Consider the following 17,106-nt stretch of genomic DNA (forward strand, 5'->3'; position numbering starts at 1 on the left):
TAATAATAATAATAATAATAATAATGTAAAACAAACACAAGTAATAATAATATATTAATAATAATATATACAAAAATACTACTATTAATAATAATAATCATAATAATATAATTATATATAATTAAATAAAACCACTAAACTTGATACACTAAAACAAATAATAATAATAATAATAATAATAATAAATTGTATTGCTGTTGCTGTATTACCTATATATTTACATAATATAATTATTTATATAATTTAATAATTACATATTATATATTTGATATAGGCCAATGTTTTATCTTATGCATCCTCACAGCCCCATCAATAATAATAATAATAATAATTATTATTATTAATAATATATTCACAATTTCTTTATAGTTAATATAATTTTATATATTTAAATAAAACCATTAAATATGTTAACCTTAAAATAATAATAATAATAATAATAATAATAATAAATGCTGTTTCTACTGCTGTATTAATTATATACAATTATATATTTGCATAATATAATAATTTATATAATATAATAATTACATAATATATATATAACTGATATAAGCCAATGTTTTGTCCTACGCATCCTCACAGCTCCATCAATAACATTCAATAATAATAACAAATATATATTAATTATTTGTTTATAATTATATATATATATATATATATATATATATATATATATATATATATATATATAATTAAATAAAACCACTGAACATGATACACTAAAAAAATAAATAATAATACTAATAACATACTGTTTCTACTGCTGTATGAATTATATACAATTATATATTTGCATAATATAATAATTTATATAATTATTACATATTATATATAATTGGTATAGGCCAACGTTTCGTTGAATGCATCCTCACACCTCCATCAATAACATTCAATAATAAAATAATAATAAATGTATTTGTTAATAATTAATATAATTATATATAATTAAATTAAACCACTAAACATGATACACTAAAACAAACAATAATAATGATAATAGCTGTTGCTGTATTAATTATATACAATTATATATTTACATAAAATAATAATGCTCAAGTATAATAAAAATAATAATGTAATTATTTATAATAATATAAACAAAAACACTAAACATGATAAAAAATTTGATTAATCGTGATTAGTAAATTTTAATCTTTATGTTAACCTGTTTTATGTTTTAAAAAAGCTAACTTAAAATCAATACAAGTACCCAATCACTAATACAGACCAACAGCAAACCAATTCACCACAGTTAAAGTGTCCAATGTGTTCATGATACGCTAATACTGGCGATACCAAAGACAGCAGTACAAAGCTGCAGTGTACAGGCTACATACTTCCCGGGAGGCCTGCTCTTCTGGGAAACCGGATAGCAGTGCGGAGTGAAGGGGTTAGGACTAGGGTCAGTGAATGTGCTCGACACGATTAACAATACCCTCCCTTCAGAAAACACTAGCTGGGGGCTAACCACAGGTCACAGATACAGCTGACAATTGCAATGCTATCCTCATTACTGTCCCTCAAAGAAAACGTGCCTGACTGTAGCCACCAATAAAAGAAAGAAAACTTCCAACAGGTGACTATGCAAAGGCAAGACCTATCTGAGCTCTGATTAGCATAGGCTTAGCCAGCAGAGGCCATATGTTACACTAAGAGTTTAATCCCTCCTGCTGCGACGGAAGAGTTCTGTTTGGAGATGGTTTATGGACAGTGTGTGGCAATGTGGTTAAAGCACAAGCCTGGTAATTGGAGCCATGAGCTATTACCAATTGTGCCCTTGATCAAAGCACTTAACCCTAGACTGCCCCAGAAAGACTGTCCCTGTAATAAGTGTACTGTAAGTCACTTTGGATAAAAGCAGCAGCTAAAAGACTTACTAATACTCACTACAGAGCAGTATGATATCTAAAGGTAAAAATACGTATGTGTCAGAAAAGATACCGGTTCTTTAATTCTAAAAGTATTCAAAGTAGAATGTGCACACCCAAAATTCACTTAAGCACATGGTCCGTCAAGAGAATGCTTAGATAAAATACAAAACATTATTTTTGCTCCCAAAGAATTTTTTGTCATTTAATGAATTTTAATGTACATTTTAACCTGATTAAGCCGCTTGCAGTCTAAATGTTGCAATTCATTAAATTATAAGAAATACTCTCTGGGAGTAAAAATAACAGTATCTGTCTTTTTGAATTTCCTTGCCATCTACAAAAAAAAAAAAAAAAAAAAAAAAAATTAAATTAAATTAAATAAAAAATAATTCTCATTATTTTTTATATGCCCAAATATTTTTTTCAAATTTCGCAACATTTCGACCACAAGTGGTGTTCATCAGGTTGAAACGATGAACAATGAAAAAATTCTTTGGGAGCAAAAATAATAAAAAACAAACAAACAAATAAATAAATAATAAATAATGCTCATCATTTTTTATATGCCCAAATATTTTTCTATAATTTGATATAATATAAAAAATATATTTATATATAAATTAATATGCCCAAAAGAATGTTTTAATATAATTTAAAGAATTGCAACGTTTCGACCACAAGTGGTCTCTCTTAGGTTAAAACATTGCAATTTATTAAATTGTAAAAAAAATCTTTGGGAGCAAAAATAACAGTGTCTGTCTTTTTGCATTTCCATTTCCATTTTCCATCTACAAAAAATAAAATAAAATAAAATAAAGAAAAATGTTAATTATTTTTATATAACCAAAGATTTCTGTTAAAATTTTACATAATATAAAAAATATATTAATATAATTTATATGAGCAAAGAATGTTTTATAATTTAATGACACAAGTGCTCTTTATTATGTTGAAACATGGCAATTTATTAATTTATTAATTTATTAACAAAAATTACAGTGTCTATCTTTTTGTATTATCCTTGCTAAAAAATAAAATAAAAAACAAAAAATAAAGAATAATGCTCATTATTATCTATATGCCCACAGATTTTTTTGAAATGTACTGTAATATAAAAAACAGAAGATTTTTTTTAATTTAATGAATTGCATTGTTTTGACCACAAGTGGCCTTCATTAGGTTGAAATGTTGCAATTTATAAAATTATAAAAAAATATTTGGGAGAACAAATAACAGTGTCTGTCTTTTCGCATTTCCTTACCATCTACAAATAAAATATAAAAAATAAAGAATAATGCTGTTTAGTTTTAGATGCCCAAACGTTTTTTAAAATATTAAATATTTATTAATATTACATACAATATTAAAATATGTTAATACAATTTATATGCCCAAAGAATTTTTTATAATTTAATGAACTGCAACATTTTGACCACAAGTGGTCTTCATCAGGTTGAAACATTTCAATTTATTAAATTTAAAAAAAAAAGAAATTGGGAGAAAAAATAAAATTTGTCAGTCTTTTGGAATTTCCTTGCCATCTACAAAATAAATAAATAAATAAATAAATACCTAAAGAATAATACTCAATATTTTTATATGCCCAAAGATTTCTTATAATTTAATATAATATACAAAAATATTTATATATAATTTATGTATTTTTTATGATTTAATGAATTGCAACATTTCAACCACAGGTGGTCTTCATCAGGTTGAAACGTTGCAGTTTCTTAAATTATAAAAAATTCTTTGGGAGTATAAATAACAGGTTGTCAGTCTATTTGCATTTCCTTGCCATCTACAAATAATTTTCCCAATGGTCTATTATGAAATGCTCATTACGTACATTAAAAAAAACCATCATGTCTAAATAGTCAAAGTCATACATGTAAGACAGATAAAAATATTTTATTTTGCTGCTCACTGTGTTCTGCTTTTATTAAAATAACCGCAGCATCTGTTAGCTCTTGTGGTGCTTTACATATTAAGATGGGGAGAGAAACTTGAATAAAGCAAGTTTGGCACTAGATAAAAATAGAGGATACAGCACCGTAAGATCATTTCCATAAACAACCCTGAGTGTTTGTGGTGTGTACTGCTCTGTTGTTTTGACACGCTGCTCACTTTAAACTATAGAAACATCTTTCCTTCGCCTTCAAGATAATTTGAGGTATCTCTCAATTTTCTGGCACAAACAAGTTCTTGGCTTTAAGCACTCACCAAACTGGCAAGACTAACATTAGGTCTTATTTCACCCTGCAAAACTGTAACTTTCCTGCCAAAATGCTGTAGCCACATCTAACTATGTTTGACAGAAGGTTTGCAATGTCCTGAGAGGACTGGACGTACAGTCACGAAAATTATACAGCGCTATCCACTCTCTGGGTGGGTCTTTCGTCAAACACGTGTGACAGTTTCAATGTTTTTAAATGCCTTTGATACTACTAGCACATGTAGACACTAAAAAATCACTCAGCATGTACTAAAAGATACACTCCCATTCTGATAAGATATACAAAGCTGTCTGATAAAGCCATACACTGTTATCACTGTATTGGTTCTTCTTGTTTCTTCATTACTAATTACACGTAACCTCTGCAAACTCTTCCACCCAAGGGCGCTCTATTCGTAAGCAAATTTGGGTTGGAAATTATGAACTGAGCAGATGAGATGATTTAGTATGATATGGAAATTACGTCTGCTTGGTTGCCAACAAATGAAAAGCAAAAGCAAAAGAATTCAACGGGTTGAGTACTGAATACTGTTTGGTCGTGTCGGGTGTGAGTAAGGGGAGAATTGTGGGAGTGTGGGAAAGGGCTTGGGTGTGGAGTGCTATCTCTGAGAAGGGTTTGGCAGGGGCCCACACATTCACAATGCAAAGATGACATCATCCGCTTTGATAAGATCCCTGGAACACGGCTGTGTGATTTTATGAAAGAAATCTTATCAAATCCACGTGAACAGAAGGACACTCAAATGAGAGATATTATACATATGACCCAAGACATAATGAGGTGAATGTCATAAACTCTGTCGAGAACACATCTGGGTCATATGTGACCCTGGACCACAAAACCAGTCACAAGGGTCCATTTTTTGAAATTGAGATTTATACATACATACATTAAATAAATAAGCTTTCCATTGATGTGTGGTTTGGTGAATATTTGGCCAAGATACAACTATTTGAAAATCTGGAATCTGAGGGTGGAAAGAAGCGCCTTTAACGTTGTCCATATGTATATTACAAATCGAAAATTACGTTTTGATATATTTATGTAAGGAAATTTACAAAATACCTCCAATATAACATGATCTTTACTTAATATCCTAATTATTTTTAGCATAAAAGAAAAATCAATGATTTTGACCCATACAATGTATTTTTTGGCTATTGCTACAAATATATCTGTGCTTCTTAAGACTGGTTTTGAGGTCCAGGGTCACATATTTCACCCCCAAATTTTAGAATTACAATTTTCACTGGCATTGTGACATTATTTTTATCACAATATTTAATTGTCATTTTCAAAAATGTTGGAAAAGATAAAATGCAATACATATAAGGGCAGTAATAATTCATTGTTTCCCATACATTGATTTATTTGTGGCGGCCTGCCACAATATCAAGCTTTGACAAAGCTTTGACTTCAGTGAATAAAAATGAGCACTGCACATTTCAAAAATCAAATATGGCGCTGGTGTTTTTATATTAGTGTATATCTGACAAATATCAGCTGTACTTAGGACATTTTTGTTTGAATTTTCATTTCATCTGGTCTATAATGTCTAATAAAGCAACATTTGTGAGCGCAGTGCTGCTTTGTGTACAGCAGTTACTGGGGAATCCCCATTTTTGCCGCTCCAAAAGTAGCACCTAGTGGTAAAGAATGAATTTGCATTTTCATTCAGAACAACACGAAAATTGACTGATGGTTTTACGTAACAAACAAGCAATGGGTTGTAAATGTGAACCAATATATATATCCCCCACGGAAGTCACACCACACAAAAGCCTCGTTCAGACTGTCAGCCCAAATCCGATTTGTATGCAAATCTGATTGAAATCCAATCATATTTAGGTAGTCTGAACAGCAACGACTACATGAAATCCGATTTGGTCAAATCCGTTTCGAGCTACATTCGTATGTGGTTTGGAATCCTATTCAAATCGGATTTTTGGAAATCCGTTTCAGTCTGACCAGTCAGATCGGATTTGGCGATGCTTTTTCACGTTTTCATGCCACGTAAAACATAAACACGTCAGACGTTTTTGTGGAAAACATAACAAACATCTTTGCAGAAACAAGCTTGTGTTGTTGCGAACTGCAAACGAAGTGGGAAAAGACAATATACGGCTAGTTTATGCACCTCTTTGAGATTTGAAACCAGAGGAGACGGCAGCACAGAATAAAGTCGCACATTCCAGCTTCCTGCGTTTCTGCCACTGCTTTAGAAGACAAAATATAATCCAATGCAACGGCAACGTTGTCATATCGCAAGACAGCATCTATAGTGCAAACTGTATTGCTGTTATTGTTGTTTTTAGCGTTGGCATAACAACGCAACAGCATTGCCATAGAAACCAGCGCACATTCCGTGAAACGAAAGAGCGCTTATGGACACACAAATCGGATATGAACAGTTGTGATAGGACTGTGTGGACAGTCAGTTCTTCAAATCGGATTCCATCCGGATATGCACAAAATCGGATTTGGGCTGACAGTCTGAACGAGGCTAAAGAGTGTGAGTCTGTGGTAATCAATGTAATTAGTTTAAATAAAGTATCAAAAGCAACTAATCATATGGTTTTATTAAACAAAACTGTTAAAATACATAATGTATTATAAACAATATAACTAATGTACATTTTGTTTTATAATAAATGACTGCAAAGGGGAACCAACGGCCTGACTTTTTATTTTTTTACACTTTACTGTGCAATCTAATCCTTGTTTACTATTGGCTAAACAACATTTAATTAAAATATCCACTTAATATTTAATACTGGCTCATTTTATTTATGACAGAAAAGCTACAGCCACTGCAATTTCTTGATATGAAACTCAAAGTGAGGGTTTAAGATTTAGCCCAACCCTGTTCCTGGAGATCTAACATCCTACAAAATTAAGCTCCAACCCTGATCAAACACACCTGAACCACCTAATCAATCTCTTATGTAATAATTGCTAATTACAGACAGCTGTGTTGGAGCAGGGCTGAAACTAGTCTGTAGGTTGGTAGATCTCCAGGAACAGGGTTGAGCATCCCTTGTTTAGGGTTTGAGCTTTTATTTTACAATTGTGATGCTTTCTCAATATGCTTTATGATGATTTTTAAATGGGTTTAATATATCCTGCAGTGTCTGCGCCAATAGCCTTGTGGGCAGTGCGCCAACATATGGTGCAGTTGCACCTCGAATGTCCCGAGATCCAATCCCACCTCGCGAACCTTTCCCGATTCCACCCACCCTCTCTTTTTCCCACTCACTTCCTGTCATATCTCCACTGTCCTGTCAAGGAGAATGAAATATATATATATATATATAAATGCATTTCATAGATTCTCGTCCATAGAATGTGCCACTTCCAGTATTTTGCCAGTTTCTCGACATGGGGAATTTGCAGTCGAGGATTTTTAAAATCAATTACTCGAATTGAAGAATCGTGACAGCTCTAATGTTTAGTGTGCATCATCTTTTGCTTGTAAACAAGGCGTAGCGTATACTGGTTCAGAACGCCAGGTCGTGGCACTCTCGTTGGATCTCATTATTTTTGCTTTCTTTGTGCACAAAAAGTATTTTCGTAGCATCATATTATTACAGTTGAACCACTGATGTCACATAAACTATTTTAACAATGTCCTTACTACCTTTCTGAGTCTTGAATGTGGTAGTTGCGTTGCTGTCTATGAAAGGTCAGAAAGCTCTCGGATTTAATAAAAAATATCTTAATTTATGTTCTGAAGATGAACAAAGTTCTTATGGGTTTGGAACAACATGAGGGTTAGTAATTAATGACAGAATTTTTTCATCCATTTTTGGGTGAACTATCCCTTTAATGTGAGAGGATCTGCTTCGTGACCAGTATCGTGAGCAGGGCAGAACAACCTTTTCAAAAACTGAAATGAGATGAGAGGAAATAAGCCTATTATTTATATTTCATGAAGCATATAACGAAACTAGTTTCTAACAATAAACGAGCATTAAACTATGACATGCCATAATACAGTACATAATGAAAGCCTGGGCTCTCTTGTTGTTATGCATGAAACTCACATAGTTCCTTTTCGGAAGTGTAGAGTTCCATTATGGAATTTAGTCTTTACTAGATAGTCTCCCTCTGGGCCTCCTTTTGCTTTTGGGTTATTCAATATAGGAAGCTGAAGTCAGCAAGGAAATAATTTTCTCCTGTCTAAAGTAGATGTGGGGTAGAGTCATTTTAAAGCTACAGTGTCTGACAAAGACCTTCATTCACTGCCAATCCTTTTGAGAGTGTGTTTGACACAACATGAGTCTGTAGCACCTGCGGCCTTCAAACTGATCAATCAGTGAATACAGGGAAAATGCAAGAGTAGCGGTAACTTTTAGACTTATCTCTTCTTGACTTCTCACATACTGTTAAAGTTAAACAGAAGTGTTCTTGTTGAATTTAAGTGGGTTTGCAAAAGAAGGAATTTTCAAATATTGCACAGCTTAGACTTTTTTAACGATTTCCAGCTTCCAAAATTATCCAATATTGCATTAGGTTTCATCAACTTGTGCATTCATTTCTAGATCGCAAAAAGTCATATGATAGGTTTGGGCGAAGAACACAATGAAATATAACTGTGCATCATAACATCAGATCATTACGACATGACATTATGCAAACTCATCATGATATTTCCCCAACCGTTTATTGCCACAATGGGGACAAACTCACACCCCAGCTGAGCAACAAACATAATTCATCATTTTTAAAATCTGTGCTCATTTTTATATGTGGAAATGTGTAAACACCGTCATCAATCCACAGTCCATAAAGAGGATGTGTGCATGTGCAGATTTCATTTTAGATTACTGACCTTTACACAGAAAGTAACATTATGTCAACATTTATTCATCCATTTAACTTTTGTGGAACACAAAAAAGGTGTTTTGAAGAAACTTCTACGTTTTTGTTCATACAATCGACAGTACAAGGTCAGTGGGGTTCAAAGTAACAGTAGACTTCATGTAACTTAAAAAAAATTGTCTTCCGCTGAAGAGAGAAAGTCATACAGGTTTAGAACGACCTGAGAGTAAGTAAAAGAATGATGGCATTTTTATTTTTGGGAACTGTCGCATACCAGTAAGAAAACCACGAGCAGAGTGTGGAAAGGCCCTAACCTAACCCGTCTCCACTGGCCCTATAAAGATACTACAGTTCAATAATACAAAGGTTAATGACTTTATAGCTCACTTTAGTAACTCATAATCTTGTCCTTGGTTTGCTCAACTCTTGAAGGATTGGGGTAGGGTTGGTGAAACATGAACTGATGATTGAAAACAATAATTATCCTTAAACAACCTGGGCTTTCCAAGTAAACAAGTTGTATTAAAAACCTTCCTATTACGCCATCCTGGCATATTGGCAAAAGCAATAAAAGAACATTTTTGTTTTTATAGTATGACACAATATTGATTGCATGAATGTGAAGATGAGCAGAGCTGGCAAGGGAAGCATAAATACATTCACAGGCCTGAGGCCTTGGATCCAAGATGTGTACTTGCAAAACTCAACAGCCAATAATTAACCTATAGAGATTTGAAAACAGCCAACCAACAGCAAAATGCACAGACAGGTAGCAGGAGCAGTGAGGTGACGACTGATACGATTGGTATAACTGCTCGTGTCATCTCAAAATGCAACAGACCACAGCAGGAAAACAGCGATCTTGTAACCAAGGAAGTGGTTTATTCAAATGTGTGACATCCCTCCCTCTCTCGCAGAGTACGCATTTAGCTTGAGAATTTACTTTTGAAATTTTTAGTGGTGAACTTCTAGAGAATGTGTGGCTGCCAAGCACACACTAAGATGTTGTATTGTGTCTGCTGAGATGTATTGTTGTCAAAGATTAAATCATTTTTTGACTGAATAAAATGTTAATGTGTGCTTTGCACATAAAAATTTCTTTCAATGATACTACAGTGTTAGAAGTGGCTTCCAAGGTGCATCTATGTGGTTGTTAAGGTATTCAAAAGGTTTCTGGTGTGTTGCTAGGCCATGATATTCTGGCACCTAAATACACTACCAGTCAAAAGCTTCTGAACAGTAAGATTTTTAATGTTTTTTAGGAAGCATTTATTTGGTCCAAAGTACAGCAAAAAACAGTTACATTTTGAAATATTTTTACTATTTAAAATAACTGTTTTCTATTTGAATATATTTAAAAACGTAATTTATTCCTGTGATTTCAAAGCTGAATTTTTGCATCATTACTCCAGTCACAAGATCTTTCAGAAATCATTCTAATATTCTGATTTGCTGCTCAAAAAACATTTATTATTATGTTAAAAACAGCTGAGTACATTTTTTTTAGGTTTTGATGAATAGACAGTTCAGAGGAACTGCATCTGAAATAGAAATCTTTGTAACATTATAAATGCCTTATCATCACTTTTGATCAATTTAAAGCATACCTGCTAAATAAAAGTATTCATTTCTATCATTTCTTACCCCCAAAAAAACTTACTCCAAGCTTTTGAATGGTATACTGTATAATGTTACAAAAGCTTTTTATTTCAGATAAATGCTGATCTTTGGATCTTTCTGTTCATCAAAGAATCCTAAAAAAACTAAGTACTCAACAGATCACAATATTACTGCTTTTGCTGTACTTTGGATCAAATAAATGCAGGCTTGTGAGCAGAATAGACCTTTTAAAAAAAATCCTTTTGACTGGTAGTGTATGGTCCTTCAATGATTTAAGTTTATGGGAAAAATAAATATTTTTCCGTATTTTTAAATGACCACCAGGCAATAATCAGACGTGATGCCTTATAATTACAATTCTTGATAACAGTTTTAATACATCTTGTTCATATCCCTAATCCTAAATAGAAAAAGTGAGAAAATTTGCTGGAAGAATATCAAGGTTCATATACATATGATATAGCAAGTACTCAACAGTGATTATGACCACTTTCACCAGTCCATAACTGTAGCTGTACTAGTAAACCAATGGCATTTCAACATTATTGAAGTTAGGAAGTACTCCACTTCCAACTTTTTATCGTCCACTTGAAATTAAACCAACCTGATCAATAAATAAAGCACTGAATGAACAGCATAGTTCCTTTACACAGCATAGTTAAACAGCATAGTTCCTTTTCCTTGCAACACATCTGCATTTCTAAAGAATTATGTGAAGGAATCCCTATCAGAGGATGATTCAGATGTTTGCAATGTCTCCAGACTCAAACATTGATCTAATTTTCATAAATCATCTATTCTTGCTTCTTTTCCACCACTTATTGCTAAACACAATGCAAGCAAGCTGCCTGAGTGTAATCCACTCTGAAAACTCATCTCAGTAAGTAAACAGCATCCCGCAGGGCACTGCCATCAAGAACAAAGCTTAGTCTGGGTTTAACTGACAGCCGATCCAAGGATGTTCCCTCCAGTGGCATTTTGTTTCTGAATGATCACACAGAGGAAGGATGGGATGCAGGAGGGCGAGAGGAAAACGACATAACAGAAAGGCCATTCATGGTTGACTGAGGGCTTCAAAAACACTTTGATAATTGCTGGAAAGAAATGTGATTACAATCCATATTGTTTCAGAGACTCTAAATAACTGTTATCCGGACCGGCAGGGTTATGATGATTAAAGTTATTTCTGGCTTATGCCACATAATCAGAAAAGGGACTGACGAACACTGACCTGTGTGGCATTATGTAAAAGAATAACTAGCATCAAAACTGCACACCTGACGTTTGCTTTTGCTGTGCTGGCACTATAAAAAACTGAATTGCCTTATATAGTAACTTGTAACTAGACAAGTTGGGCTTGCATGTGCAAAAACTCACTCACTCACAGGGCTCTGTGTCACTCCCAAGTGTCTATGATATTCTCTAAATAATCCATATAATTTGAGCAACCATTCATGTATGTAATAGAATTGCTTCTGTAAGTCTGCAAAGCCGGATGGTACTCAGAATCTGTTATATGGGCCATTCTACAGAGTTGGTTCAAAGTCAGAGTTGGAAACGTCTTGACAAAAATGTGTCTTTTCCACAATTTTTGTATGTATGCGAATTGTATAATATACAGGGTACACATTTCTAGTAACTGTGCAGTTAATTCTCATATTGTATTTTCAGAAAGTTTTGGAATATTTGTCCTCTCTCTATATTTGTCTTTACTGAAACACAGGAATATATAATTTAATAAGAAGGGTTATAATGACCTATTAATCTTCCTTGTAAATATATATATTTTTTCTATTTTGTTGCAATCAGAGGTAAATCAAAAATCAATAACAATTACAATTTTAACAATATTTCAAGGTTGATCATAAGGATTTATTAGTTTGAATGTACTTTGAACCAAACACTATCATAACATCTTACTTGATAATTTAGTATAGTTTATTTTTAACAAAACATACCATATTTCAAATGTTTTGCTTGTGACAATTTTAGATACTTTTGAAACTAGCTCAAAGATGCTTATCAGCACATGGTGAGCTAGCACAGGTCTGAACAGTTGTGTACATAGAAAAACTAAATGTTATGGAATTACTGCCAATAAAGTGTGTTTAATTACAGAAACATGGTATTTGGTAGTGCCATTCTTTAAAGTTACACAGATTTTTCATACTTTTGAACAAATTTACCTCAAAATAATGGGGCCTATCTACTCACCATGTGGCTGCGAGAGAGAGTGACACATTAATATTTCCTGATCATTAAATGTAGGGGTGTAGTTAAAATCATTCTCAGCCAATGGACTAAAATATACACTGTTTTGGTAGTGACATGAAAATGCAGGTTTCATCATTAAAAATAAATAAATAAATAAATAAGAATAAAATTAATATTTTTCTTGAATTTCACTTTTTTTTTTGAAAACAAAAGATTTTAAAAACAACAATGGAATTAAATTATTTTAAAATCAGATGAAATTTAGGGGTTAGGGTTCAGGACAACCTCCCAATTGCAAGTACCCACTAAATGATGATTTTATATATATTAAGCTTACTGATATTTTAAATACTATCGTGGGTTTCAATAGACAAGAAAAGGATCTTAGTAAACATCTAAGATTGGAATACTTAAATGCTTTTTAAATGTGTTTTTTTTAGTTGTGGGATAGCAGTTTGAACCAATTCTTTAGAATGGCCCATATAGGATAAAAAGATCCCAATCCTACTCTGTGGGCTTCTTTCTCCCTAATCTTGTTTCTGCACCCAAACAAAGAACAACTTTCCACAATATCCCCCTTCACTGCTCAAGGATCTCCAAGACAGGGGATTGAAACTTTATTGGGGTCAGCTTAGTCTGCTGGCTTTTGTCCTCAACTCGAACAATTACAACTTAAGAAATCCATGAAGTATAAGTTGATACAATTGGTATTTTCATTAACCGTCTAACTAATAAAGCTCAACTGAAACTCAATGGAAATAACAGAAATCACTAAAGTGTCTCCAATTACTTTGATTGACTTAAATGAATGTGGATAATAGGGCATCCTCTTAAAGGGCTCTGTCATTATTTTTACATCCTCATGTGGTTTGGAAAAAAAAAAATTATATATATATATAAATAACAAGTCCAAGTTATTTAAATTATCTTATGTTGTGTTCTGCTGAATAAACTCAGACAGGTTTACAACAACAGAATTTTTAACTTTTGGGTGGAGTATCCCTTGAATCACAGGATAAAATATTTGTCCCATGAAAAAGAATGTTGTCCACTGAAAGGCCTTCAGATTAACATCATAGGAATGAAGATAAAGCTTTTTATATTCTTATTGCACAATAGGTGCAAATCACTTGCAGACCTTGTACTGTGTTACATAAAAATGTTGTATCACTTGAAAGCCATGCAAATGACCTATACACTCCACATGATTATGTAACTTAAAACTTCAACAGTGGTAAATGATCAAAGAGCCCAGTTATGGCACTCAACATGATGTGTATCTGATCTATGAGAAGAATTCCTCCACTTTTTCCTCTCCGTTTACTGACAATTAACAATCCTGAGGGTACTGCTCATTTACTATGCATGATAGTATTAGCATTATTTATTAAGTAATCAGGCCTGCACTATCTATGAAGTAATGGAATTTGGTTAATGCAGCTGATGATCCTTCCCAAAAAGGTGAAAAACATGTCATGTCTGACAAGTCAGACAAGTCAGCAATGTGAAAGCTAGTGAGACCTGTGACGTAACACAAAGTATATCAGATTTAAAATGTAAATATCCTCAAACATTTCAGAAGGACCGCACCTGTTCATTTTCCAACCAAACACTGTTGTTATGGGTGCACATCCACAACAAGTGGCCTGGTCATCAAACAATGCGCAATGAAACTTGCCATAAGAAAATGTGAAAATAAGCTTTTCTGTGGACAGCATGTCCTCTCATTCTCTGCTAGGAATATAATATTAGTAATTAGTACAATTTTCAATGATTTTTGTATTCAAAATGTCATTACAAAATGCACTTCATATAAAAATTACTTGAATTTGATCGTTTTTCTAGTCAAAAATGGTATAACTTTCCAGCCAGAGAATAAACAAATCTAATAAAGAGGCTGAAACTTCTGAAAATGATTAATTTCTGTAAACTCAAGTGTATTTAAAGCCTAATTGAAATATTTTAGTTTAATGGTTACACCACTTGACATTTTGAGAGTTACTAAATCAAAATATGTGACCTTGGACCACAAAAATATTTGTAGCAATAGCCAAAAATACATTGTATGGGTCATTAGGATATTAAAGATCATGTTCCATGAAGATATTTTGTCAATTTCCTACTGTGAATACATCGACACTTATTTTTTTATTAGTAATATGCTTTGCTATGAACTTCATTTGAGCAACTTTAAAGGCGATTTTCTCAATACTTAGATTTTTTTGCACCCCCAGACTCCAGATTTTCAAATGGTTGTATCTCAGACAAATATTGTCATATTCTAACAAACCATACTTCAATAGAAAGCTTATTTATTCAGCTTTCAGATGATGTATAATCAGATTTAGGCCTACAAACATTTTTTTCTCTCTCGAAAAAGTATGAAAACAGCATGAATGTATAGACAATTCATTTATAAAACGTATTTTAAACTATATTTTTAAAAGAGATTTAATGATTTTTAATGACCTCGAGCATCCGTATTTGACGTTGACCCACATGTAGCCTACTATGAATGTTATGAATTATATACGCTCGAGTCAAGTGTACAGGGGCACCTGACAAACTTGACGGACTCTAAGTGATGAAAGTGAGGAAAATTTGCTCATAAAAGCTGTTCGTTTAGTTGAACTCACCTTGGAGCTCACGCTCAGTCTATCCATCCGTATGTCCCCATTTGTCTCCGGGACGGGGGTGGACTCCCTTGGTGTCCCGTTCTTCTCATCTTCATCATCCGAACCAGCACGGCTCGGAATGGGTATCCCATCAGTCACATATTCTTTCTGACACTTCAAGTTGTGCTTCTGCAGCAGCTGTGCGGTCTCTGGATCCAACACGATGAGCTCTAGTTTGCCCGTGATGCCTCGTATGCGGGACACCACCTGTTGATGCTTCTCGTCCTCCACATTCTCTCCGTTCACGAACGCCAGTTTGTCTCCGGCCATCAGACCCGCGGCGGTGGCTGGAGAGTCGGGCTCCACATGTCGAATGAACTGACCTGGCTTGTTCTTTTCGCCGTGGAGATGGAAACCGTAGCCGTTGTCCCCTTTTTCTAAGACGCACAGCTTTGGCCTGAGGTCGCTGGACATTTTGAAACTTTAAGACTTACAGATATACAAAACCAGCACTCCGGCTTAACTGAAAGTTGGAGGAAGCAACGAAAAGTAGTTATGTGAAGAGAAAACTCCGCGCCGCCCACTCCGCGTCTTCACTGTGTTGCAACACTGTGTAAGTCAAATCGCAGTTTTCTTTGAAGTGTAGACAGTCAGCGCTTTACGGATCCGCCTTGGTCTGTTCCTCTCACTGATTGGAAGTGTCACCTGTCAATCACAAAACGTCATGGCGCGAGTTCTCTTGCAGAGTTTAAAAGCGGCTATAAAGCTAAAATTAGAGAAAGAAACGTGATTTCGTGTTAAAAATGAAGTATTATTAACTATAACATGGGTAGGTAAGTATCTTTTAATTTTGGTCATTTTAATGTTTTTCTTTACCAGTTAAACTTTGTAACATTATCATATTGCTATTTAAGCCTGAATTTTCCCCCAGTTTATACATTAAATATGGACACATACAGTAGAAGTCATTGCAGAATGTGTAAAATGTTATTTTTACCAAAATAAGAGGGATCATACAAAATGCATGTTATTTTTATTTAGTACTGACCTGAATAAGATATTTCACATGAAAAATGTTTACATACAAGAGAAAATAATAGTTGAATTTATAAAAATGACCCTGTTCAAAAGTTTACGTACACTTAAATCTTAATACTGTGTTCTTAACTGAATGATCCACAGCTGTTTTTTTGTTTAGTGATAGTTGTTCAAGAGTCCTGAACAGCTAAACTGCCCTCTATTCTTCAAAAAAATCCTTCAGATCTCACAAATATATTTTTTTCCCAGCATTTTTGTGTATTTGAACCCTTTCCAACAATGACTGTATGATTTTGAGATCCGTCTTTTCACACTGAGGAAAACTGAGGGACTCATAAAACTATTACAGAAGATTAAATCTCACTGATACTTTAGAAGGAAAAATGATGCATTAAAAGCCGGGGGTGAAAACTTTTGAACAGAATGAAAATGTGTACTTTTTTTGGCTTATTTTGCCTATATATCTTTTTTTTTTCATTTAGTACTGCCCTTCAGAAGCTACAGAAGGTACTTACATGTTTCCCAGAGGACAAAAGTTAAATTTACCCTGATCTTCAAATTCAAAAAGTTTTTACCCCCCAGTTTCTAATGCATAGTTTTTCCTTTTGAAGCATCAGTGAGTGTTTGAACCTTCTGTAATAGTTGCATATGAGTCCCTCAGTTGTCGCTAATGTCAAAATCATACAG

The 17,106-nt window shown here is 33.5% G+C and overlaps 1 protein-coding gene across 1 annotated transcript in view; it reads right to left on the reverse strand.

Moving 5' to 3' along the window:
• The window catches only part of LOC141297691 (Na(+)/H(+) exchange regulatory cofactor NHE-RF1-like), a 33,005-nt gene extending 16,985 nt beyond the window's left edge, over positions 1 to 16,020 (reverse strand). The window contains exon 1 of the mRNA XM_073828136.1: positions 15,403 to 16,020. Coding sequence (XP_073684237.1) covers positions 15,403 to 15,855 — 453 coding nt within the window. The 5' untranslated portion in view covers positions 15,856 to 16,020. The remainder of the gene's footprint in view (positions 1 to 15,402) is intronic.
• Positions 16,021 to 17,106: the final 1,086 nt, after the last annotated feature.

Source organism: Garra rufa, chromosome 22 (assembly GCF_049309525.1).
Source record: "Garra rufa chromosome 22, GarRuf1.0, whole genome shotgun sequence".
Classification (NCBI taxonomy): Eukaryota; Metazoa; Chordata; class Actinopteri; order Cypriniformes; family Cyprinidae; genus Garra; species Garra rufa.